Source organism: Chelonia mydas, chromosome 2 (genome assembly GCF_015237465.2).
Source record: "Chelonia mydas isolate rCheMyd1 chromosome 2, rCheMyd1.pri.v2, whole genome shotgun sequence".
In the NCBI taxonomy this organism is placed as follows: Eukaryota; Metazoa; Chordata; order Testudines; family Cheloniidae; genus Chelonia; species Chelonia mydas.
This window is the reverse complement of record NC_057850.1, coordinates 16,930,583-16,955,725: the sequence shown is the minus strand read 5'-3', so window position 1 is coordinate 16,955,725 and position 25,143 is coordinate 16,930,583. Positions and strand designations below refer to the sequence as shown.

At 40.9% G+C, this 25,143-nt stretch overlaps 1 protein-coding gene across 6 annotated transcripts in view; it reads left to right on the top strand.

Annotated features, from left to right (window-relative positions):
* The window catches only part of EFR3A (EFR3 homolog A), a 173,290-nt gene that overhangs the window by 67,258 nt on the left and 80,889 nt on the right, over positions 1-25,143 (top strand). For all 6 annotated transcript variants that reach the window (XM_043539086.1, XM_037892003.2, XM_007069456.4 and 3 more), the window contains 5 exons: positions 1,583-1,659; positions 4,689-4,816; positions 5,872-6,022; positions 10,768-10,889; positions 19,614-19,763. In XM_043539086.1, the coding sequence (XP_043395021.1) occupies positions 1,583-1,659; positions 4,689-4,816; positions 5,872-6,022; positions 10,768-10,889; positions 19,614-19,763 (628 nt within the window). The remainder of the gene's footprint in view (positions 1-1,582; positions 1,660-4,688; positions 4,817-5,871; positions 6,023-10,767; positions 10,890-19,613; positions 19,764-25,143) is intronic.

Here is a 25,143-nt window from a genome sequence, read left to right as displayed (position 1 = left end):
ATATTTAAATAAATGGTATTCTATTGTTTAACAGTGTGATTAATCAAAATTTTTTTAATTGCGCGATTAATCACGATTAATTTTTTAATTGCTTGATATCCCTATACAAAATATATAACCATATAAAAGTGGTGATTATAGGGTACAGGGTGTCATATGGGATACAGAGTGTCACAGTTCCCTGTTGTATTTTCATGTAACGTGCACTAAAAGTCTTCAGATAAACAAGAGAATAGTATCTGTTCCCTAATAACAAAGGAATTGCAGTAAATCCTGAAATATAAAAATATTTAAGTATGTTTTGCCATAAACTTTAGGCAGGGATACTAAATATGTAGTAATACTAGAATATTTATTTTATAAAACAGTGGCTTGATGATTGGGGATATGGTAGGGAAGAACAGCACCTGTCTTAGGCTATGTCTACTCTAGTCATGCGTGAGTGCTGAGAGAGAGCTCTCCTAGCGCTCCTGATAATCCACTTCCATTAGGGGAATAGCTCTGAGCACTGTTCACACTAGCGCTTTAAAGCTCTCAAATTTGCTGTGCTCGGGGGGTGATTTTTCACACCCCTGAGTCTGCAAGTTAGAGCGCTATAAAATGTAAGTGTAGACAAGCCCTTATAACTTGGGAATGCGGAAAAACATCGTACTCTTCCTTTCAGTCTTTGGGGGTCAACTGCACCGGGGCTGAAAAAGTGGTGAATAGTGGAATTTGTTCCCCTAGCTGAGTAGCTTCCCTCTCCTGCTGCAGAGATAATAGCTGCTAGCTGTACTCTCTCTGCTTCTCCTGGAGATGCTTTCATCTGTGAGTGTAGGAGGTTCTAACTTTCCCCACGGTCCACTCCTTCACTTACTGGCTGTTGGAGGAAAAACTGCTGTTCTAAAAGGCAGATTTAGGGAGGAAACTGCCAATGCTCCCTCCTGGCAGCAGATCAAGAGGTTACTGTGAGGAGGTGGTTTCGCTGCTTGACTGCCGCTGTTTAACCCAGATGCTATGTGTCTTGTCCCACTTCTACAGATGGAAGTTTTTAACTTTCAGGCCCTGGAGTAGGATAGGCCCATATTCTACAAGTCTTTATGCCTATGCACATCATCTTCTGGTGGAATTGTTGCCTGTTATCTTTCTGACAGATACTGCTTCCTAAGGAAAACATGGGAAGGTGTGCAAAAAATTAGCTATATTACAATATTTAATTTTGGTTTGTTTTTAACTCACTTTCCACAAATGACCTTTTTCTAGAAAGTGAGGTTGCAGAGTATAGTTACCCTTTAACTTCTTCCCTGTATGTGTAACCCACATACCTCCTGGGTATGGTGCTCTGTCCCCCTGTAGTGGCATCAAGGCTACATAGAGATTGAGTCTGCTACAGCATTAGCTAAGAGCCATGTGGCTTTTAGCTCATACAGTAGAGGTTCATGCACTAAGCTTCAGAGGTCCCAGGTTTGGTCTCACCGATGACCTGGGTCTGTCCATGTAACATCTGCTTGTACTCTTCCTCTCTTAAATGACTCTATACAGCTTCTAAAACATTCACCTTCTAATAACCTGTTTTTTTGTTTTTTGGCAAATGTTTTTCCAGGAGTATGCTGTTGCTGTGCTGCTTTGCGCCCTCGTTACAAACGTCTGGTGGATAACATATTCCCCGAAGATCCCAAAGTAAGCAATGATTTAATTTAAACTTTAACCAGAATTTTTAATTTGAATCTTCATTTACTAAAATATTATTGTAACAGAAATAGTAATATTTTGTAACTTTTAACATACTTTTTGGAGAACGAAAGGCATTCAAATTTTAATCTGCCAGAGCATTCTCCAGTAAGAGAGAAATCTGCAAAATTGTGATCCAACCATTTGGACCACAAATATTTAATATTAAACAGAATTTTTGTTCAGATATGACCACAAGTTTGAACGTATTTCCTTTTCTCTGTTGCCTAGCACTTCTTAGTTTTCTGTCTTTTTGAAGTATATAGTTTGGTTTAACCAATGGATGATGAGCCAATTGTTTTTCATCTTTAGTTGTCCATATGTATTGGTTTATTGTGACTTCATTTGGATACACATAGTACAAACTCTTTCATGCCATGTTCCTTGAAAATATAGTTCCTTCTTGAGTGTTAAGTACTGATGATGCTAAATATCTAATACAGCTGAATGTTTGAAACTAATCCAGAGTTTCTTTAAATGGTGGAAGATCACTTTCAGTGTCTTACCAGATTTGTACTACCTTTTTCTTTTTTCTTAAAAATGAAGGCTATAAACAGTTTGGAGTTCTGTGTGTAGGTCTGGCATATGTATGAGGCAGAACGTGCAGCATGTGTGTTCTTCCTAGAAGGTCCGCTATTATCACTGTGGGCTAGCTACCTAAGTTTTGTAAAATATCGGCTGCAGGGGAGAGTTGTTCTTTTCTGTGGATCTGATATCTTCAAAGCATGGATTTTTTTTCCAGAGAAAACAGTCATTCAGAAATAAATTCTGTCTACCTACAAGAGAGTGATACTGATGGTCTGTTTTCTATATACAATCATAGAAACCAAATACTTCTTTAAACAAGTTTGGTACTAGTGGTATACATAGGCACCAACTTCTCCTGGTGCCGGTGGGTGCTCGACTCCCATCCCACCCCTATTCCAACCCCTTCCCCAAAGTCCCCGCCCCAACTCCGCCTCCTCCCTACCACTATTGGACTCCTTCCCCAAATCCCCGCCCCGACCCTGCCTCTTCCCCGCCTCCTCCCCGAGCGTGCCGCGTTCCCACTCCTCCCCCCTGCCTCCCACAGCCTGTTACGCTGCGAAACAGCTGTTATGTGGCGGCAAGCGCTGGGAGGAGAAGTGGAGATGTGGCGCTCTCAGGGGAGGAGGTGAGGTGAGCTGGGGCGGGGAGCTTGGCTGCGGTGGGTGCAGAGCACCCACCAGTTTTTCCCCGTGGGTGCTCCAGCCCTGGAGCACCATGGACTCGCTGCCTATGCTGCTATAGAGAAACGTTTCTGAACATCTAAAGTTGTACTAGCCTTACTAGTGCTGTGTGTGCTCTCAAAAGCAGCCCTGTTGCAGCAATCCATTAGACTCTCCTATTGTGCTGGTCGGTGCACAAGGTGAGGGAGAGCAGGATATTGTCCAGCCCACAATGTATGACACTGCAGATGGTTGTAGGCCTAATTTTGCATGGTAAAATGTTAATTATTGCATGGCATCTAACTGTGATCTCTTTAGACCTCTGGGACATCTTGATACTAAAGATTTTTCTTTTTCTAATGATTCATTTAATATATCATGGACATGAGATAGATAGATATAGAGATAGATATAGAGATAGATATATATTCTTCTGTGACTGTTCACACATAAGTTAATCATTCTTGTGGGACTTTGAGAGGAAATACTCTTCTTTTATATAATTAATATTTAATTTGACTTAAATTGTGAGTTTTGAATTAATGAATCTGAAATATTGTTTAAAAACTATGCTGTTTGCTGAACTGCCGGTTAAACTGCTTTGTAGTGTAAAATAAGTTGGATGATAGTAGACAATCACAGATCAGTTACTCAGCCAGGAAAGGGGACTTTAACAAGAGTACAACTTACTGCACCAGTAGCACTGCAGGAATGTAGTTATCACTTTCAGGGTTACAATGTGGCATATCTAATCACCATTACTGTATGTTCTTCCAATTGATCCCTATATTCTCCAATTTATTTAAATATGAAATTATCAAAGTATGGAAGAAGTGAAGAAAAATTCCTGCAGAATGATCAGGTCATTCTCCCCTTGAAGCTGATGCTGGTGTACAAAAAGAAATGACAATTTTAAAGATGTTACTCTAGTGGAAGAGGACTGAAGCTTCTGGTTGAAGGGGCTGAGACCCTGCTAGCGGCTAGACTTTTACCTTGATGTCAGTGAGAGAACTGGACAAAAAGCTGTGGGGAAAAAATAATTCATGAATAACCCTTTTTCCATTGAAAAAAATTAAGAAAAATGTGTATTGTCTACCAGCTGTGATCGGTTATTCAAATGAGCAATATATTTTAATCCCTGTTTCATCTCAGCTCTAAAAATTAACCTGTGATAATGCTGAGTACTCTTTGTATGTCAATAACTGTAGCTGGTACTTTGATAGTTAGAAATATCAGATGGCTTCAGCTCCTTAAACACCAGCTGTAATACAGACAAATATGAAAGCAGTGGCCTTGTACAGAGAAGAGTCAGAACTGTTAAGGCATGATATTGGAGCAATGAAACATTTAGACTGCAATTTCAGTTATATAAAAACAGTTTTAGCCTGAAAGGATTAACGTGACACACTCACTTCTGAAGTGTTTTATTGAAGTAATTAATGGCTTTTTGAAGGACTCTTACTTAAGTAACAGAAATTGGACTTTGGAAAAATAGTATGTCTGAAGAAAGATGTCACAGCTCACCTATAATCTGCCTCTGTTAGAAGGAAGGGGGAACACTGACCGCACACTTCTCTGAGAAGTACTGGGCTTAATCTTTTACTTTGCCATTTCTGTATTTTAGGCCCTGGACAAGCTTGTTAATGAATAATTTAACATATTCTAGCAAAATGACATATTATACTTTGTATTAGCCCTGAACCTGTGATTTGAATTGGAAAAGTGAAAGATACTTCAGAAGCTTAAAACTATTACTATGAATTAAAAAAACAATCTTTGTGGTATTCCTAGGATGGTCTTGTTAAAGCTGATATGGAGAAGCTGACTTTCTATGCAGTTTCTGCACCAGAGAAGCTGGATCGAATTGGAGCTTACCTAGCAGAGAGACTGAGCAGAGATGTTGTGAGACATCGCTATGGGTAAGGGATTCGGTCACTGCATAAATACTGAAGCTGAAAGTTAGCTGTTTTTCCCCTATCATTATTCTGGTTCAGTCTACAAGACATACAGAGTCAGAACCTTGGATATTGTTCATGCTGCTGGGCAGGGGATAGCCAAAATATATTGAAAGTAAAGTGAATTATGAAGTTATAGGTAATGTTGGATGTGAAAATGACCTGGATTTACAAATCAAACTTCTAGACTCAGCAGGACATATTTCCCAGTATATTAAGAGTGTTTTCTTTTAATATATCCTTCAGTTCTTGTGTTGGAGCTATAATTGTTATATAAGCTAATTGTCTGACTTCACAGGTGATTGTCCTTAATACTTGAGCTAAATTAATCCTCCTGACCCCAGGGGAACAGGTTGAAAATGGTCTTTCCTGTATTTTCCCAAAGAGGGAATAGGGGGGAGGAATATATAATGAAAATAGAGATAGGAAGAGACCATAAAGTTAAGAGATTAAAAAAATGAAACAGACAACACATGGAATTGGAAGAGAATGTTGCTGCCTGGCAGTTATTGTTGAAGATAAAGGAGTACAGATGTAAAAACAACTAAGAATTTTTTTATGGAAACGGTCAGTATGTGAGTGACAGTAAACACATCTCCTGATCAGCACTCTTCCCTCTCACTAACACGCTCTGTGTAGATTGAGATGTCTCCTTAAACTATGGAAGTTTAGATACATTGCTGTCTTGTCATACTGGGATTTTGGTAGGCTGAAAGCCCTCTACTGACTGGAAGAGTGGTGCCTTTAATATAAAATAAAAAGTAGGAAAAATAAGATTAAAAAATATTTCTATAGGAATACCAAGGAATCTTTACCTGCTTTGATTTGTCTTGAAAAATATACTTCTGAAATAAGTGGAGAATATTAGGGTGATGTGCCTTACACCTATCTGACATATAAATTTTTTTTTTTTTTTAGTTTTTGTAATATGGGCTTAAATAAAAGCATGTAAAAGTTTGGGCCAAGGTAAATATGACACAATGTGCATCTGTATGGATCTCTTCTCCATTTGCTTTCAGGTATGTTTTAATTGCCATGGAGGCACTGGACCAACTTTTAATGGCTTGCCATTCTCAGAGCATTAAACCATTTGTGGAAAGTTTCCTTCAGATGGTGGCCAAGCTGCTAGAGTCAGGGGAACCAAAGCTGCAAGTTCTTGGAACCAATTCTGTGAGTAAACAGTTTGCTAACCCAAATCTGAATCAAGTTCATAGAAGATTGGAGGTGGTGAAAGACTGAATACCAGCTGAACATCTGGCATGACAATCGAAGGAAAAAACATAATGAAAGCTTGAGATTGCATGTAGTTAGTTCCTGTATGACCCATATGAATGTATCTATAAGCAGCTTAACTATCAAAATAATCCTTATCTATGGATATTTATCCTATTAAAAGTATAAAATGATTTTCATAGTAAAAGTTGGAGGTGAATGCCTTACTCATGAATACAACTAATTTTATTTGCTCTTTTTTCCTTTACAGGGTCCATCCAGTCTTCCTCTGTTTTCACTGTAAAGTAGATTCTGCTTAGTTTCCACAGGCGTGGGGCATGGAGACAGATAGTTTGGCAGCTAATTTTGAGCAGCCAGATACCAGGGCAATAAGAGCCCAGCAAGGAGCTCTTCATCTCTAGGAGGCTTTGAAAGCCCATTTCAGTAATGAGCCACAGTAATATTTGCCGGTTATCTGCATTCTGCCTTCCCTTACCATCCCCTCCATTGCATCAATTTTCCTGTACCCAGCCCAGACCCCCATGATTAAAATAAACGAAGAACCTTTCTTTCTCAAAGTGTTTACTTTTATTGTATACATACAAAGAAACAGAACAGGAAACTAAGTCTGGCTGATAACATTGGGAGGGGAGAAACCAAGCAAGTCAGATTGTTTTTCGAAAGCAAAGCCCAAGGAATGGGCTCCTTTTGTTCTATGTATCCTCCCCTGGCGTTGAGTGGAACAGATGCTGAATTCCCCCCTGCCTCCTGGAACGTTTGGGGTAGGGGTATTGTGAACAGGGTGATGCTTGCAGGCAGTTCTGCAAGGCCTCCAGATGGAGTCTAGCCTCAATCTGCTTTTCTTGAAGCTCAACCAGATATCTCAACATGTCTGATTGGACCTTCATAATCCGCAGCATCTTTTCCTGTGTGGCATGCTCCTGGGATGCTCTCCGTGTCCATGTCCCGTTTCTCAGAGAGTGAAATCCTCTGGGCTCGCTCCTCCTCCTCCAAAATGTTGTCCTTCTTGTTGCCTGTGGTGGCCCAGGACTCATACTCCTGGGAGATGTCCACACTGTGTTTGTGGGGGTGTAGTGGGGTCACCACTGTGAATCGCATGCAGCTCATGGTATAAATGGGATGTCTTGGGCAGAATCAATGCCTGGCAGCTGAGCAGTGAAGTTGTAAACGATGTCCAGAGCAGTCACAGCGGAGCATTGTGGGACACCTCCTGGGGGCCATTTGAGTCAAACTACACAAAGCTGTGTCTGCGCTACCTCTCTGTTGACCCATCAATATCAAATTAAGAGGTGGAGTAATGAAATTGCTTTTACAGGCAACTTAGGTCAGTGGAAGGGACCTGGTAGTATTGATTATTACATCTATTTATTATGTCTATTTAAGGCGGCTTCCGTAGACCTAAGTTTGTAGTGTAGACAAGGCCTGAGAGAGAATAGTCATCCGAACGATATAACCCCCTCTTCTGTCCTCCATAGAAGGTGTATCATGCACCACAAAACCAAAAGCCTTTTATATTTCTTACATTTATAGGAGAGTGTTATTGTTGATACTTTAAAGTTGTGAAACTTTTAACTCTAGCTTTTAGTACCTTTTCGTAAAATTTAAACTGCCATGAATTGTAGGTACCTTTTGCTTCAGTTCTATCAAACTTCTACATAAGAATTGATCTGGACAAATCACTTGAATAGGCTCTGAAGATTTTTGAACATTTGTGAACATGTTAAAATGATGATGTCCTCCTTTTTTCCTCTTTCCTGAACTTCATGGTTCATTAAACTGTAGAAGACTGATTTGTCTAAAAAAGCCATTTTGAAGACAAGAACCTAATTAATTACACTGCCACATAATTAGCAATGCTGTGAAACGAACAGTAGGACAGCAGGTATTTGAAGCCTATTCATGAAGCCTTTAGAAAGAGGAAAGCTTTAAATTTTTTTTTATAAAATAGTGTATCAAGAGAAACCTTTTCTCTGTTACTTATGTTCTACAATGAGTGTCTGTGGGCTGTTCTCCTTCAGACAAATGAGTGGCAATAGACTTTAGAACATTGGTTTGATTGTTATTCACTTTTTTACCATGTGACAACCCAGTGTATTCTGCTTCCAGGAAGAACAGTTTTGTACAGTATCTCAGATTTTAGAGCCAGCTATTTCAGTGATACTTAGAATATAGTTGTTAGAAATCTGCTAAATTTAAACTGGAACTACAGCTCTCAGTAGGTAAAATGGCAGCGACGTTGTTGGGTACAGAACTGATGTTGCAGAGGAAACAGGAGAAAAGATGCAGGGCAGAGGAAGATAATGAATGGTAATGGTTTCATTATATCTCCCTCAAATACAGAGGTCTCACCTTTAAGTTTGTACAATGCCCCTGAATTTTAAAAAAATAAAATATCATGGTAGTGACTGCTGCAGATTCCACATGGCTTTTCCAGTCATATCTGGATGACCTGTTGATACAGGCCAGTTCTAAAGTTCAGGGACCATGATGGAAGGGATGCGCTAGATCAGTGTTTCTCATCCTTTTTGATACCAGGTACCGACTTGCTGCCTTCCTAAACTGTATCAGGGAGATCTCAGGGATTGGCACCAGTCCACGGCCTGGTCATTGAGAAATACTGCTCTAGACTGTGCTTGGTGATCTGTAAAGAAGTGTCAACTCTGTCTTCAAGTTTGGCTCATTTGGGGACTTTGAGATAAGAATATAAGAAAACGGTCACGCTGGGTCAGACCAAAAGTCCATCTAGATGCTAAAAAGATACTAATTTCTTGTCAGATGTACAGTTTGAATTCTTAGATGTGGCATCAAGAGCTTTTTCTCCGGTCTGACCTGTTCCATTCCTTTTTTAAACCAATATTTTTGTGTAAGCAACTAAATTTGTGGGGGTCTGTTATCTCCTGAGGCTTCTTCAGCATCTCTCTCCAGTGCAAAAGCCATACAAATATCATCTGGGTCACATCACTCACATGTTCTTTTGAGTCAAGAACTCTTCTTTGTTGTAGCAAATGTTGATTTTTATAGCCAGTAATTGTATAGCATTGTATAGGATAAAAACACTGTCAACCCTACTCAGTGAGGCTACTAATGGATTTGATAGTTTAGTGTTTGAAAGTTGCAAATAACATTAGGTAACATTCAGCATTATCCTGTATCATTTATGGACGTTTTTTACTTTTATAATGTTCAAAGCATTTTGTGCAAACCATGAGGCATTAGGGAAATTCTGCTTAAGTCTGTGAATTTTTGTGAATTGAATGCTGCTTGTTAATTTCTGTTTCAAATGCTACTGAGCAATAGGAGATGTCATTATTTGGTACATAGTTTAGATAGACTGTTCAACCTGGCAAGCAGCTTTGTGAGGTTGTTTGATGGGTAGATGCCTTTTTTCCCCCAAAAATGTTATGATACAACACTTTGTTTCAATTTTACATGTTCACGCACCACAAGGTATGCTCTATTTCATGCAGTTGCATTTAGATCACTTTGAAATAATGCAGCTGCTAATGGAACAGCTTTTGAAAATAAAATGTACTGCAGTTTAACCTTTTTTTATTAGGATAAAACAGTGTTGCCAACTCTCGTGATTTTTTTTTGTGTGGTGAATCTTATGACATTTGATATATTTAAACCCCTACTAGGTGGAATCAAGAGATGGTATGACAATCTCAGCTTTCATTTTAATTTTTTTCTAACCTTCATCGTTACAGAGAAAAGGTTAGAAATGTGAAGCTGGTGCACCCTAAAGCCTCAAACTTAACCAGACTGCAGATAAAAAGAACCCAACATTTATTACTTTGGCTTAAAACTCATGGCTCTTTTGTATCATGTTTTTTTGGGCTGGACGCATGTTTAAATGCTCAAGGTTGGCAATACTGACTTCACACGGTTGGAGAGGAAGAGTCCTCTAGGATCTCCCATGGATATTCACTCTTTCAAAGGAAATATTTGTGACTGTCCTTCTTCTAGCTGTTGAGGGTTAAAGCAGTTCCTTCTACAGCCTGCCAGTGTTGCTGCATGTAAACCAAAGTGTATCACCTGCAGCAACATGAGGTCTCTACTCTACTCTTCCCCCCCCCCCGCCACCTCAAGGCTCTGATCTCATGGCCTACACAATGCCTTTGGCCTCTGCTGGCCTGGAGAACAGGCTTGTGAACAAAACTGATCACTTTTGTATAGCTTGTTGACCTACCATTAGATTGCAAGACCATCTGTCTTGGTCTTCACAGATTTTATAAAATAGTGTAAAATTACATCAGAACACTTTAAAAAAAATCCATTAGCTAAGCACATTAATCCAAATGAAGAAAAAATCACTTAGGATCTATAGTCCAATTGCAAACCAGTTTTCTGAGCAGGGCTGATATTTTTCTGGGGAACATTAGGGCAAGGCCTATTTACTTTCTCCCCACCTTGCGTGTTTCCTTTTTGTTTTACTAGATTAACCAAATAAATTAGGATAAATTATTAATGCTGATCTTATTGTGCAACAATATTCTACACTGCATTGCAACATGAGGATTCTTTTTTCTGTTTAATGTTTACCAAGTCAAATGTTTAAAAATTGAACAGCCACTTTTGAAAGTTCTGGAGTTAAAAACTAAAAAGCCGTCTAGTTCTCTTTTTGGAAACTTTTGTTACAAAGAGTTTTCTAACCGTGCTTTTTTTTTTTTTTTGTCCCCTAGTTTGTCAAATTTGCCAACATTGAGGAAGACACCCCTTCATATCACAGACGCTATGACTTTTTTGTTTCTCGATTTAGTGCCATGTGTCATTCCTGTCACAGTGATCCAGAAACACGAACTGAGTAAGTGCCAGTTTATATTGTATTGCTATGTACTCTGTTAAAAACTAAAGCAGAAGAGAAGTATACAATTTTTGTAACATTCGGTGATCATTCAAGGAAATAACATTAGAACCTGTACAATATTTCAGGAAAATAGGCCTCATACTGCAAGTCTTACTCAGTTAAAACTCTCAGTGTAGTTAAGTTTTACCTGAACAAGGGCTGCAAGATTGCACCAAATATATTAAGGGACACAGGGCCAAGCCTACAACCATATGAGTCACATGAGAAGTCAGTGGCACTACTCACATGAGCAGGGTTACTCATGTGCAAGTGTGTGTAGGATTGGGCTTGCAAATTGTAAACAGGAAAAAAGTGCTGTTTGCTATGTCCGTTATTCATCCATTCTCATTATGCTTTTTAAACAGAATGTATTTACAGATTTACACAGCGTGCTATTGTGTAAGACTCTAAGGATATGTCTACACTGCAATCGGAAGTGTGGTTGCAGCACATATAAGCATACACAAGCTAGTGAAGCTGCATCCGAGTGAGCTAGCCACCTGAGTAAGAACCCAGGGTCCCAGGCAGGCTTGAATAACCCACGCCGAAGCCCGTGCTACCTAGCTATTAGTACTAGAGCTAGCTAGATTAAAACTCGCTCAGGTATGCCCACACATGCTGCAGTTAGACCTCCTGATTGAAGTATAAGCATACCCTTAGGCTCCTAACTTCTTCAAGAACTAGTATGTTGTTGATTACACTTCCTTCAGCACTTACCTACTGCCAGGGCTGTCCTTGGTTGGCGGTGGGGCCCGAGACAAATCCACCTGCTGCTCTCCTCCTCGCCATCCACCTGCTTGCCTCCTCACCCCCCTGCCCACTGCTCACCTCCCCGCTAGTCTCCTCGCTATCTATCCGGTGTGCGCTTCCCCCCCGCCTGCCCGCCATTCTCCTTGCTGTCCACCTGCTCGCCTTCTCACCTGCCTGCCCATCGCTCGCCTCCCTGCAGTCTGGCTGGTACCCTGCCCGACCACCACTCTCCTCCTTGCCGCCTGCCTGCCTGCCTCTTTACCCCCCCACCCAACTGCCATTTGCCTCCCCATTCCCGTCCTCGCCCCGCCTGCTCACCTGTCTCCCACCTCGCCTCCCCACTCGCCTCCTTATCTGAATATCTGGATAAATGGTGTCCAGATCGTACATCAGTTGGGATGCGGGGCAAAGGGCTAAATATCGGGACAGTCCCATTTTTTATCGACATGCAGGGCCCCCCCCAAAGTGCAGGGCCTGGGGTGGTTGCCCTGATTCGCTCTACCAAGGGACGGCTCTACGTACTGCTCTATTGGAGACTGTTAAATCTCTTGGTGCAATCAACCACTTCCAAATGAACTCCTGTACCTCCTGGCTCCTTTGTCATACAAAGCATTGTCACTGACACTGTTATTAGTGCTTCTTGTGCTGAAGATTGTCAATGCTTCAGGCTCTCCCCTCTACACAACTGTCTCATTGATTTCAGCCACTTATGTAGGAGCCAAGTGACTGCAACAACTTGGACAAAGATGAGCTAAAGGACACGTCTGATGGAAGTACATATCCAGTACAAAGGAGCATCAATATTGTAGGGAGAGGGAGATGGATCAGAGTTTTCCACAGTTTCCTCATTTTAAGTTAAGGTCAGTTCAGGAAATCTCCAAGGAATACAACTGAAATATACCTGGCCCTGAAACACTTGTGCAAAAAGATTGCCTCACACTGTTTACCCAGCTGCTGAATGTGACAGACACTGCACGCTGCTGCCCTTGTCTCAAAGGCAAATGAATAGTGTCACAGAATGTTGTCTGTCTCTGTCCCATACTTGAAATAAAATTCCCAAGAAGGGAAATCAATTCCATCTGTGAAATAAGCTTATAGAAATATAATTCCCAGTGAAGAAAAAAAGTCCCAAATAAACATTGCTCTGTATTTGTTATGAATCCTATATGTAATATTATACTAGTCTTACTAGGGTTATATAGTTCATGAGGCTTGGCCATCTGAAAGTGATAATCTAGTGAATGGTAAAAACGCTTTGTATTTTACATACTGTAGTACCTTACATACAAGAATCTAAAGACATTTTAATTTAACCTCTTAACATCTCTGTAAGAGGTAAATATTACTTCTGTTTTCATACAAAGCTACTGAGGCAGAGATTAAGTGAGTCACCCATGGTCATACAGGAATTCTGTGGCAGAGCCAGGAATGGACCCCAAATCTCCTGACTGTATCCTATGCTTTAGCTGTAATGTCCTCCTTTGTTCCTGGAGGAAATGGTCCAACATTGCTGCATCCACAGTCTTTCTCTGCGTACACTTATTACTGTAGTGGATAACAAGAAAATGAGACTTGGGAGATGAAATGGGGCAAAGTAAGATTTTTTTTATTTTTTTTAATATTTGTATAATTAGAATAAGATAACATTCTCTTTCCTGGCTGAAAGCAGAAACTGCTGTTCCACATGACTTGGTGTTAGCTCCATCCAGACTCCTGCACTTCTTAGAATGGGTCTTTTAAGAGGTCCCTTTGCAGGAACAACTGAGAGACTGCTGATTGTTGTATTAAAGGAAAGAGGGAAGGATTTGGGAATTGTGAATCGCTGGGGGAGGGTTTGCTAGAAGTCAGTGGTATATGGGTGCTTTATGGCTCTCTCCCCTCTCTATTCTTCAGTGACATCACCCATGATGAATGACCCTTTTGTTTCTTTTTCTGATTCCATGACCCTTTCTGTCTTGTCTTCTGTGAAGCCCCCAGCACACTTTAGGCCCTCATTAAATATTGTATAGAGGCTTGTTTACCTAAGCATCTGGCCTGGGTCAATGTCATAGGCATATAGTTCCTGTGGTTCCCATCTTTCCTATTGGTGAGAGTTGCATAAGGGCTGGGGTGGGAATAATTAAGGAATAGTGGGGTAGTTGATTTATATTATCCAAACCTATTGTAATAAGTAGGCAGGCCATTTGTCTGGTTTTAAGCCAACCAGTCTGTTTTGTTTGGTTTGTTTGTTTGGTAAAGTTTGATGTCCTGTCTGGTGCTGATATAAAACTGGATGTGGTTTTGTCCGATGTCATTGCAGATGCACGGAGGACACCATTTTGCAGAGTGCATTGCTCCTCCCCAACCAACGTGGCTTCGTAGGCACTATGCACGTGGGGTTACGCTGGTGGGGGGTGAGGCAGCATGATCTGCAAAATGGCATTTTCCATGTGGCATAATGCCTGCAAGGTCACTCTGGTAGGGGCAGGGTGCTCTGCAAAATGGCATCCTCTCTGTGGTGTGGCCACACATGCAAGGTCATGCTGGCAGAGGTGCGTCCACACCTTTCTAGAAGTTCATGCAGCTGAGCCAGATGTCCTGTATTCTGGGGAATTCAGTGGCATCCTACTAATAAATCACATTGTGGATGCATACTAAGTGTGGTTTTGAGTGCTGTCAGACAGGAGGAGTTAATTTAGGGAATGAAAAGGGGAGAATCTTGCTAGAAGCCTAGGGTCAACCCTTTTCAAACTGGATTGGAGTGTCAGTACTTGTGTACCCCTGCAGCACTCTGACATCTTTAAGGTGATCATCAGGGGTCAGCAATGCTGTCGTGAGCTGGGGATACTATGACTTGGAAAATGCACAGATTGACTAGCATATTCTTTGATAACTATATCTTACTGCCATTATTTAGTTCTTATTTTACCTGTTAAGATCAGAAGATCATGGCACTTCCTTCTTTCAAATGAATAGATTTTTTTCTGTTTGTAACCATTCATCTTGCAATGAGCTTTTCTCTAACGTATGTGAAGTGTGAGCCTTTTGGAACCACCTTGAGACTGGTTTTAGGAGATGGAATTTAAGTAAAACTGGAGTAGTTGGGTTACCTGACTTGCAGTGCAAAGAAGTTTCACATGCAAAGTGTCTTCCTAGGTTTGTTCAATCATAAATAGCTAGTTCTGAGGCCACTATCTAGAACAAAATATGTTTAAACAGAAGTGGTAATAAGCTCTGCTCTGCATGTTTTCAGTATTTTTAAAATTCAAGTTATCTTTAATATATTCATCAAACATTTGTTTTTGATTATGAAAGTCCTGCTGTTTTAATAGGCCACATCCTTTAGTTTTCTTTGAATCTGAGACTCCAAAGTGGGTTTTAATGTGATTTTAATTTACATTAGTCAATTAGAATGAAGTGCCTCATTGCCAAACAACAATTGTGAATTGTCCCATGAATCTTAATGGGGGGTTAACTCCAACAGTCACTGGTGTGGAGTTGCACCACCCTACCAGAATGGCAGGAGAAGAGTGTGGCAGGGCCTGGCTCACCCACCTAAGCAGTTTCATCTCTGCTGGTGGGATAAGTACCTGAGGCCTCTCTTGCCTCCTGAGAGAGGCCAGGGGGACCCATGTTGATACACCTGCTGCTTCTAAGGGGATCCCTGCTGCTACTCCAAGTTGGGGAAGAAGAGGGCGCTATGCTTCTGCCTCTGCTTCTCTGGAAGGGAATTGGGTAGACCTTTGCCACTGCATTTCCAAGAGGGAGATGAAGCTGTTTGAGTAATGGAGGAGGGGAAAGGCTAATATTGTGGTTTTCCTAGGGCACCAGGTTCCCTTTCAGTCCTGAATAGTAGCCTTCTAACAAGTCTTCACTTACATAGGAAATATTTAGTTTATATAAGTAATCAAAACCCTTTACTACTACAATAGTGCAAAAAGATATTATGGTACAAAATAAACTATCTAAGCTTTAGCTGAATTTTCAGTAGTGAACTTCCAAACAGTTACCTTTAGCCAGTTTATCTAAAGTATAAACATCATGGTGATGAATTTTGTGTGTTAAAACTTAAATAGATATAGGAATGGATTTGCCAGCTTAACATAACACTTTCTGCTTTGTTCGGCAGGATCACTGTTAGTCCACTTTGTGTAGTGGGAGTGTAAGCTGTGGTTAAGGATGGCATTTTGTATATAAATTAGTGTAATTTAAAGGCCAGCATGTCAATAGTGTAAAAACACTTTAATTCATAAAAAGTAAGTATATTGTACCATGGACTTGTTTTTTAGTATTACATAAACACTACATTTTTTGGTCTTTAGCTCCCTCTAGTGAAATGTTCTCATTTGTTGTGTAAACTATGTATACACATTATTGAAAATACTCAAACCAGTTAGAATTTGTGACACCTTTTTTTATAGAATGTGATTTATAACTCGACTATATTGTTACCCCTTTTTCACACTAGAGGTTAGCCACATTTTGGGCCCTGTGCGTTGTTTCTGTTAGGAGGATGATGTGCTACCAGTGCTGCTGTCCGGGGCTTCGTTGTGCTTTCTCTCAGGTTCTCTGGTATTTCTGTTTATTTCACAGATATGTGGCCTTCGTAAAATAATAGCCAGCTAAACCTCTTGCCTACGTGTTCCTTTGTTTTGGGTGGTGGTGTGCCTTTGTTTTGGGGTGAGAGGTCACTGTTGCTTCAGCTACCAGGTTCCATAAGGGAGTGTAATGGCCTCCACATTTATTCTGAATGCAAGGTGGGTGTTATACCCACCAGCAAGGTTTATCCCAACCTATAACAATATTGATTTTTCCTTACTTTCATGCATTACATTGTTCAGCTTTCCTTCAACAGTAAAAATTCAAATTGTTAAATATTTATATTAGTCAGCACTGGGTGGAGGCCTACTCTGCTAGGTATAGTACAGAAGACACTTTCTTTGCTTAGAGGAGTTTATAATGTAAGAAATAACTGAAATATTCATCTGAAAGCTGTATATTTTTATTAAGGAAAGCATACTCACAGTGCATCTTCATGGGAGAACATGGGTCCCAGAAGCTTCAGTGGTTCATGGTCATTAAAAATAGTTAACACTTAAAACACTTTGAGTTCTAAGTAAAAAGTGCCATATGAGTTGTAAAGATTAGCATTTGGTCTTAGTTTCCTTATCAACTTGGACAAGGTCATAAAGCATGCTGATCATAGAGATGGGGTTGGAACACGACTCTCTGGTAATTCCCAATCTTGTTCCTCACACCAACAGGAACGGGGATAGGTCCTAGCCTTAAACTAGTGTGTATCCTAATACAGTTATCATAAGACTGCAGACTTTGACAAATCATGAAGTAGTTCCAAATATCTAGTCTTTCTGAGACAAAACTAAGATGCAGAAGGATTTCAAGGTTAGCATACATTTGATATGCTTACAATATTCAGATGTAAATCTAGCCCCCTTTTTGGCGTGTTGGACGAGACCTCTTCTAGTGGAAGCTGAGACATTCTCCTATGCAGGAACTATGCCAGAAGATGGAGCACAACATTCCTTCAGCACAACAAAAGCCCTAGCTTCATGGGGCTTTCCTGCATAACAGTGACAGTAAGGATATGAGTGCTGGGCCTATGGTGCTGCTGTACAGATCCACTGGCCTTTTTCCTCCCACATAGTGCTGGAATAAGTAGCTCTTCTCCCACCGTGATCAGAGGGGAAGTATACCTTCCTCCCCGCCTTCAGGGGCAGGATTTTGGTCTTAAAGAATTTCCATTTTTCATGTGTAAGTTTCCTGTCAGCCTGAAGTAACTCTGAATCGATCCAATTCAGTTTACAATATCATTGTGAAAGTGACTTCCCAAAAGGCTGTTTTTTTTTGGTTTTTTTTTTGTTTTTTTTAATGAAAGCTTAAATTCTGCAGAACCCCACTTTCCAGGACAAGTTTCCTATTCATGTTGGCAAATGAGCTAGCAATTTTTTCAGGACATTAAACAGTATAACTCAGATTCTCAATCTCCAAATTGATTCTTAGGGTAAGATTGAAAAAGCCTGTCTGTACAGAAATCTTAAGCTTGGTTCTCATCGTCTCCTTCATAAAAAAAACAAAAAACAAAAGAGATAATCATAGGAGTTAACACAAAATTTACCATTGGGATGGACAGTGAAATCACTCTCGATAAACAAGTTTTCACTATGTAAAATTTAAAAGTACCCTTTGATAGGGGTGATTATTGGTACAACCACTACATGAGCAAAACTTGATTGTACACCAAAGATGTATAACTGAGAATTAAAGGAGCATTCTTGATTTAAGTCATGCTACTTTCCTCTAAAGAATAATAAACATCTCCCTTCAAAAATGTTAATGTTATGGATGACACTATGTGACTGAAACTCTTGCTGTGATGGAATATTAAAATGCAGTGCACTTTAACTGTAATTCCTAGACTTCTTAAAATTGGAATTAAAAGACTGCGCTAGACTTCTTCTAAAGTAATAAACGTGCATTTCTCTAGCTATTTGAAATGCATCCCAATCACTTGCACATGCGGCCTCTACCTCTTATATTAACCTAGAACTCCTAGAAACAGGTTTAGTTTCTGGTACCGAATCCTAATTAGACCTACAATAGATTATTCAGAATCGTAGCCCCCTTATTTTCCTGTAACTGTGTTCCTAGTGAATAATGTGGCATTTATGAAGTAAAGCTTGGAATATTTTAGTTTAGTTTAGCAACTGTAATGTGACTGACAGTTATCTTAGAGAAGTAAGAATCAAGGCCAGTGACCGTATTCCTTTGTGCTGAAATTAAGATTTAAAATCGCTTTAAAGGAGTGATAAAATCTTTATTTTAAAAAGTCCGATTATGCTAAATCTTCTGACCTCTTATAACTAGGTGTCTCTTGTCTCGAAATAAGTGTGTGTATAAAAAAAAAAAAAAAAGCCATTGCCCCTTCAACATAGTTAATGTTTATCAGTTCAACACCACAGATATGAACCTTTTCTGTATAAGGTTGTTTTTTACATAGTTTCTTCTGAACTACACCTGTGTTTATACTTATGGATTAGGAATGTAAAAATGTAACCGGTTAACCAATAAGCCTGATGCTTATCGTTTTCTGTTAATGATTAAATTCCACCCGGGGTCCCAGCTGGCAGCCGCCTGTGCCAGGCATTTTGTGCCAGAATCCCTGGGTGCGGGGCTGGCAGCAGAGCCCCGCCTGAAATGTGGGGGCGCTGCAGCACCCCCCGCATAAATAGTTCCCCGGTTAAATGTTTAACTGTGTAACCGATAGAATTTTAATCGGTTACATGGTTATTGTTTTTACATCACTCTTATGGATACTGTATAAATGGCTGTAATTAATAGGACTGAGTTCTCAGTAGAGGTCAGAATATATCAGTTTGTATTTTTTTGCAGTCAGCATTTTGGTGTATTTGGTTGATAAATACAGATTGAAGTGCCCTTTTGTATTTCATGTTTAACTTTTATTCATTGATCAAGATACATGTAACTATTCTAACAATTTAGGCTGTCTTCCCTTTTCTGGCTTACTTCTGTCATTTCTAATCATTCTTGTAGATCTCAACCTGCAAAAATCTTGAAAGATTAGCTCCTTCTTGTTTTTTGTAAGCCATGCACTTGGTGCTTTAAGAGGCAATCTGTACAGTAGAAAAATTTTATATATTTGCAAGTGTGCCTGAAGATCCATATCAGTATAACTTTTAAAGGCCATATATTGTCCTCATGTGTGCATGCATTGCTTCCATCAATGTCAGTAGGAGCCTTGTGTCCATTTAAAGGAAATAGGTATGTCCGTACAGTTTTAAACATATTTCCAATTTAATTCCATTTTAGAGCTTAAATGAAATCCAAACTTCATAACCACACTGCCTAATAACTAGATAAATCATTAAGTCTTATGCTATGTTTCCATCTTCTGAAATTTCTTTTCTCTCCTAGGATCCGGATTGCTGGAATCAGAGGCATTCAGGGAGTAGTACGTAAAACAGTGAATGATGAGCTCAGAGCAACCATATGGGAACCTCAGCATATGGACAAGATAGTTCCCTCACTGCTGTTTAATATGCAGAAGATAGAAGACATTGACAGGTATTATGCACTAATTATCGCTAATTCTGATTTTTTTAAAGAAAGGTTTAGACTCTCTTCCAAGAGTAGATAGCTTTTCCTTCCCTGTTAGAGTAGCTCTCATTGTCACTAGATACTCTTGATAAATGTGTATAACTGGTAGCATGTATATGGTTAACTGCTAATCTTTGCCTTGGTAAACATTTTTTTCAACAATCAATATTTCAATTGTTCCAGGTCCCATCAGACTGAAAATTGGTTCACAAATTGCTTATCCAGATACCTTTAAGCTTTTTAAAATTAAAAATCACTTGTTTCATGCAGTGTCTGACATAAAAATCAGCAAATACCATTTTTGCCAAACTTAACAAACCTGTTTAAAGTTGAGATTTTTATTAATTTTTAGGTAGTCCTTAAAGCAGTTTCTGGGATTTTTCTTTTAGGGGAGGAGAAGTGGAAGCAAGATATGGAACTAAGGCACAAATGGCAGTTGAGCACCCAGCTGCTGTTGACTTTCAATGGCTCTTTGGCTAAATCACTGTAGCTCTTGAGAATATGCAACAGTTACTTTTCCAGTGCATTTTTGTATGTACCAGTATGTATATCAAGTTTTCTTTTGTTTTTGTTTTTTTCATAATAGTATTGGAGCCATACCATTGCTGATAAATACTGTTCTGCGGAGCATGTATTACAGGCAAATGTCCATTTGGTAATCCTGTGGAATTGCGTCAAGCTAATTCCATTTGTGGAGGCATTCTTAAACAAATCTTTCTTTTGGTGGCTGAATCTGGCCCTTTTAAGAGCCTGCCTGTTGTTATCCCTGGTAGACTTTCTACATCTACACAAAGCAGTCATTTCATGCTTTTTCTCTCTCTCATGCCTTCCTGCTTTGCTTTCCTGAACCTACAGGCCCTTTGTGTTCTCTCCTGCCTCACTTTTTCTTCCATTTCTGGTTGGCAGCACCTGGCTCCCCTTCAAAGCAGCAGCAGTTTCAAGCTAGGCTGGTACCAATGGCTCCCCACTTCAGATCAGTCATTGTCTACCTGCCCATTTCTCTACATGCTTCTCTGAAAGTGCCTCTGGAATACAGATTGTCCAGGCCTTTGGGGCACACAGCTGTCTCCATGTGGCTTTTACCCTTGAAAAAGTGGCCTGAACAAAAGCCAGTTGTTCCCAGGACCCTCGTGTTGCTGCTTCTAACGAGAGCAGCCTAGCCAGCCTCCACTGGCTTTGGGATGTCTGTACTAAAAGAGAGGACTTCTCAGGAGGAAGTAGACAGAGGCACCTCTACATTACCCCCTTTCTGGTTCCCTCTTAACCTTTCCCTGTGCTAAGAAGCAGACATATGGTTAACTAAATTAGTACTTTCTGCATTCATTTCTTTAATGAGTAAGACTCTGACTTAAATGGGGTTTGGGTTAGTCCGTAAAGGAGGTCATTTCAGATGAACCCTGGGGTAAAATTTATCACTTAGTGAGCAAAGGAAAGTAATATCTGAGGCTAACTGCTTATTTGAAAGATAGTATACTAAAGACACTCAGCAGAAAAAAATGGCTAATGCTTTTCCAAGTGGCAAATAAGTGGCTTTTATACTCGTGACATAAAAATGGAAAACAATATTTATCAGTTGTTGACTCTTGGCCTTAAATGCTACAAATAATAATTGTTTGTTTTTTGCTACTGTGACTTTATACATGCAGAGGCAGAAGAGAAAGGCATCTTAAAGAGTGGGAGTATGAACCATATTGTTCTAGCAGATGGCATCAAAGCATTATGTAGGAAAGACCAGTCTTTCCAGCCCAGCTGCATAGAGAATGAATAAATACACACTAGCATCTTAAGGGAGAATGAAACATTTCTCTTGACATTGGTTGCTTTTAAGACACAGTTATGAACCATTCTTCAAGTAGTGTGCTTGCACCTTTGATCTGAGATTTTTGGTAGCGGTGCCTATTCGGCCCAAACATGCGCCCCACACATCCTTGTGCCCCTTGCTGACGTAATATGGAGCAGCACAGGAAAACTGTCCTCATTTCCTTCTCAACTGGCTTCAGCCTGAGATGGATCCTCTGTGTGCCTGTTTTCTCTAATACTTCAAAAATTAGTTAGCATATAGTTACCTTGTAGCGTTTGCAGTTGTTGGAATAGTTGTTCCTTTTGTGTTTTTTTTCCTTTAACAAATATATATATATATATTCATAGAGATAATTTAAGAGCTTCCCCTTATAGAAGTTTTTTCATTATTTTATTCTGGAATGTCTCGCCTGCCATGAGGCTATGCCGGTCAGTGATGGGCATTCCCAGTTCCTCTACTGTTTGGGTGATACTCATATCCTCAGGTTTCAGAGTAACAGCCGTGTTAGTCTGTATTCGCAAAAAGTAAAGGAGTACTTATGGCACCTTAGAGACTAACCAATTTATTTGAGCATAAGCTTTCGTGAGCTACATCCAATGAAGTGAGCTGTAGCTCACGAAAGCTTATGCTCATATAAATTGGTTACTCTCTAAGGTGCCACAAGGACTCCCTTTCTTTTTACTCATATCCTCAGTAAGTGCAAGATCTGCACTTCCTTCAATGGTATCTCCCAGAAAAAGAGGGAGATCAAGTTAAACTCCTAATGATGGAGCCTGCTTTAGGACCAGCTTCTGATCCCGTGGTGGAGGACTCCCCTCTACATAGACCTCCCAGTACTGCTAGCAGCCCATCCACATCAAGGTCGCTGGAGACGGCTAGAGATGTAGGCAGTACCACGGCACAAAGTACATCTATGGTACTGAAGTCCTCATCCACATCTGCCTCTAGCTAGGAGGAGGTAAGGAGTAAATCTATAAGAAATCTCATTCACCGACACACAAGAAGGCACGGAGACCTCAGGTCCCATGAGGAGTTCCATGCAAGTTCCAAGTGATGCCGGCACTGCAAGGGTGGAGCAGAGTCCATTGTTTGGACAGACTTGGTAATAAGTTTGGGTACCTGTACCCACACCAACAGAGAGACTGTTAAGAGTTCTAAGCCTGTCCCTGAGCAGCACTTGGTACCGATAATATGAAAATCAGTGGTACCAAAGACTGCTTAGCTACCCATGCTACAGGTTGAATCGAACCAACTTACTCACATGCCAAGCACTCAGTACCAGCTGCACCAATACTGAAGCCATCTTCCACAGGTTCTCCCTCAACTCTTTGATACTATGGATATCGCAAGAATTTAGGACCATAGGACCTGATAGTATCTTCAGAGCCGAAGTTTCCTCTGTTAATGAGTGCTGGGGGTTTGTCAGTGACAGGAGTCTCTTGATCACCAACCTCTCTATCACCTAGAGTAACATACTTACCTGCGTCTACTTTGCAAGCTGAACAGCTAGCCCCGCCACACCCTTTGGAGTATGTGCAGGGTTCTCTTGTCTATTCTAGGAGAGCACTGTGTCCTTCCTACACTTACGTGTTACAGGAGGATAGATTTCAAATGACACCCCCCTGGCAGGAACACAGATGGATGCTTCCACCTATGCTATTTGAGCCCCCTTAGTGGCCCTGGTGGGACCTGTGGGCGTTCTATCATCAACAATTTGCAGCAAGGTCTTTGCACCGCTGGAGGGAACAGAAAAGGGACCATTCTTCCTCCACCTCCTCTACCACCATTTATGACAGAGGAGGAGACCTTTGAGGAGCAAGAAATAAGAGTGGTTAAGGAGGTGACACCTCTTACTAATATTTCCTCCTCGTTGCCTGATGAAGCTGTCATGCTTCCACCACCCTCTAAGGCAGATGACGTTAGGCACTTTCAAGAACTGATGAAGTGAATTGCCGACGTGCTTCAGACTCCCTTAGAGGAGGTTCAGGAGTCCTGTCATAAACTTCTAGATATTTTGCATACCTACACATCTCTGAATTATCATTCTGGTCAATAAAGGCTGCTAAGACAGTTTAGCAAATCCTAGCTGCCATACCACCTACTTGCAAGAGGGCAGATAAAAGGTAATATGTCCCTGCCAGGCAATCAGAGTTTTTATTTTCTCATCCAGCTCCAAATTCCCTGGTAGTGAAGGCTTTTAGTGAACAAGGTAGATAGCATAGCTCAAAGTCCACCCTTTACAGAAAGGATGACAGGAGGCTTGATCTTTTTGGTCCCAAATGCTATGCTTCAGCCACACTTCAGTTCAAAATAGCAAATTATAAGGCGCTCATGGTCAAATATGATTATTTAAATTACAACGAACTTAATTCCTTTATTGAGCACCTGCCAGAGGAACATCGTGATCAGTTTAAGGCTATTGTAGACAGGGTCAGCTCCTGGCAAAGATATTGTTCCAGGCCTCGTTGGATGCTGCACATACTGCAGCATGATCTATATTCACTGCAGTGGTCAGGAAGAGAGTGTCTTCGCTGCAGCTGTTGGGCTTCCCAAGAGAGGTTGAGAGTACCGTCAAAGACCTGCTGCGGCCCCAGGGGTTCAAGCTGTGTGATAGGTGTGGTAAGCCTATGCCCAGAGGGGATCCGCACGCCACTTGTCTGAAGTGCCTGGGAGAGGGACATTTGCAGGACAAGTGTAGTGTTTGCAGAGGCTTCAAGCCCAGAACCAAAAGGGAGAAAGGATATCGGCTGAATCTCCTTTTAATGGAGTCTGCTCTCTGGCCTCAACCAGCACAAGAGGCAGCATCAGCAGCCTCGTTGCACAGCTCACCGGCCTCAGTGCGGGACACCTCGGCACTGCGGAAGGACTTGCATAAGGAGCGTCAGCTCATTGGTGCGACACAGATCACAATCCCCGGTGCAGCATAAGAAGAAAAAGGCAGAGGGGGTCATTCCCACATCAAGAAGAGCAAACAGGACATCAGTGTGGTACGTCCCAGACCGGGACACCAGAAGGCTGGTCCATTGGTCCCGTCACTGTTGACTCCAGCCTTGAGGGGAGGTCCGTTGAGTCCGGTGTTGGTGGACTCCCTAGTCTGGGAGGTGTTGGAAGAGGACCTTGACCTTCCCTCCACACCAGTCACTTTCGAGGCCGCGTGGGATTTGATTGCCATGATGGCACAGTCCCCCACCACTCATTCACCGGTTCAGGTACAGACAGCGGAAGCCCCAGCTCATCCTGGAGCATATGGACAAGATAGTTCTCTCACTGCTTTTTAATATGCAGAAGATAGAAGACATTGACAGGTATTATGCACTAATATGACAAATTCTGATTGATTGATTGATTTATTTATTTTAAGCAAGGTTTAGACTCTCTTCCAAGAGTAGATAGCTTTTCCTTCCCTGTTAGAGTAGCTCTCCTTCCTGGAGCGCTGATACCCGGTACATCTGCTGCACCCTTTGGGGACTGACAGCGGCACCATCTGTGGCACCACCTATCCGGCACTGTGGCAAGCCCAGCATGATGCAATGCTGTTACCCATCG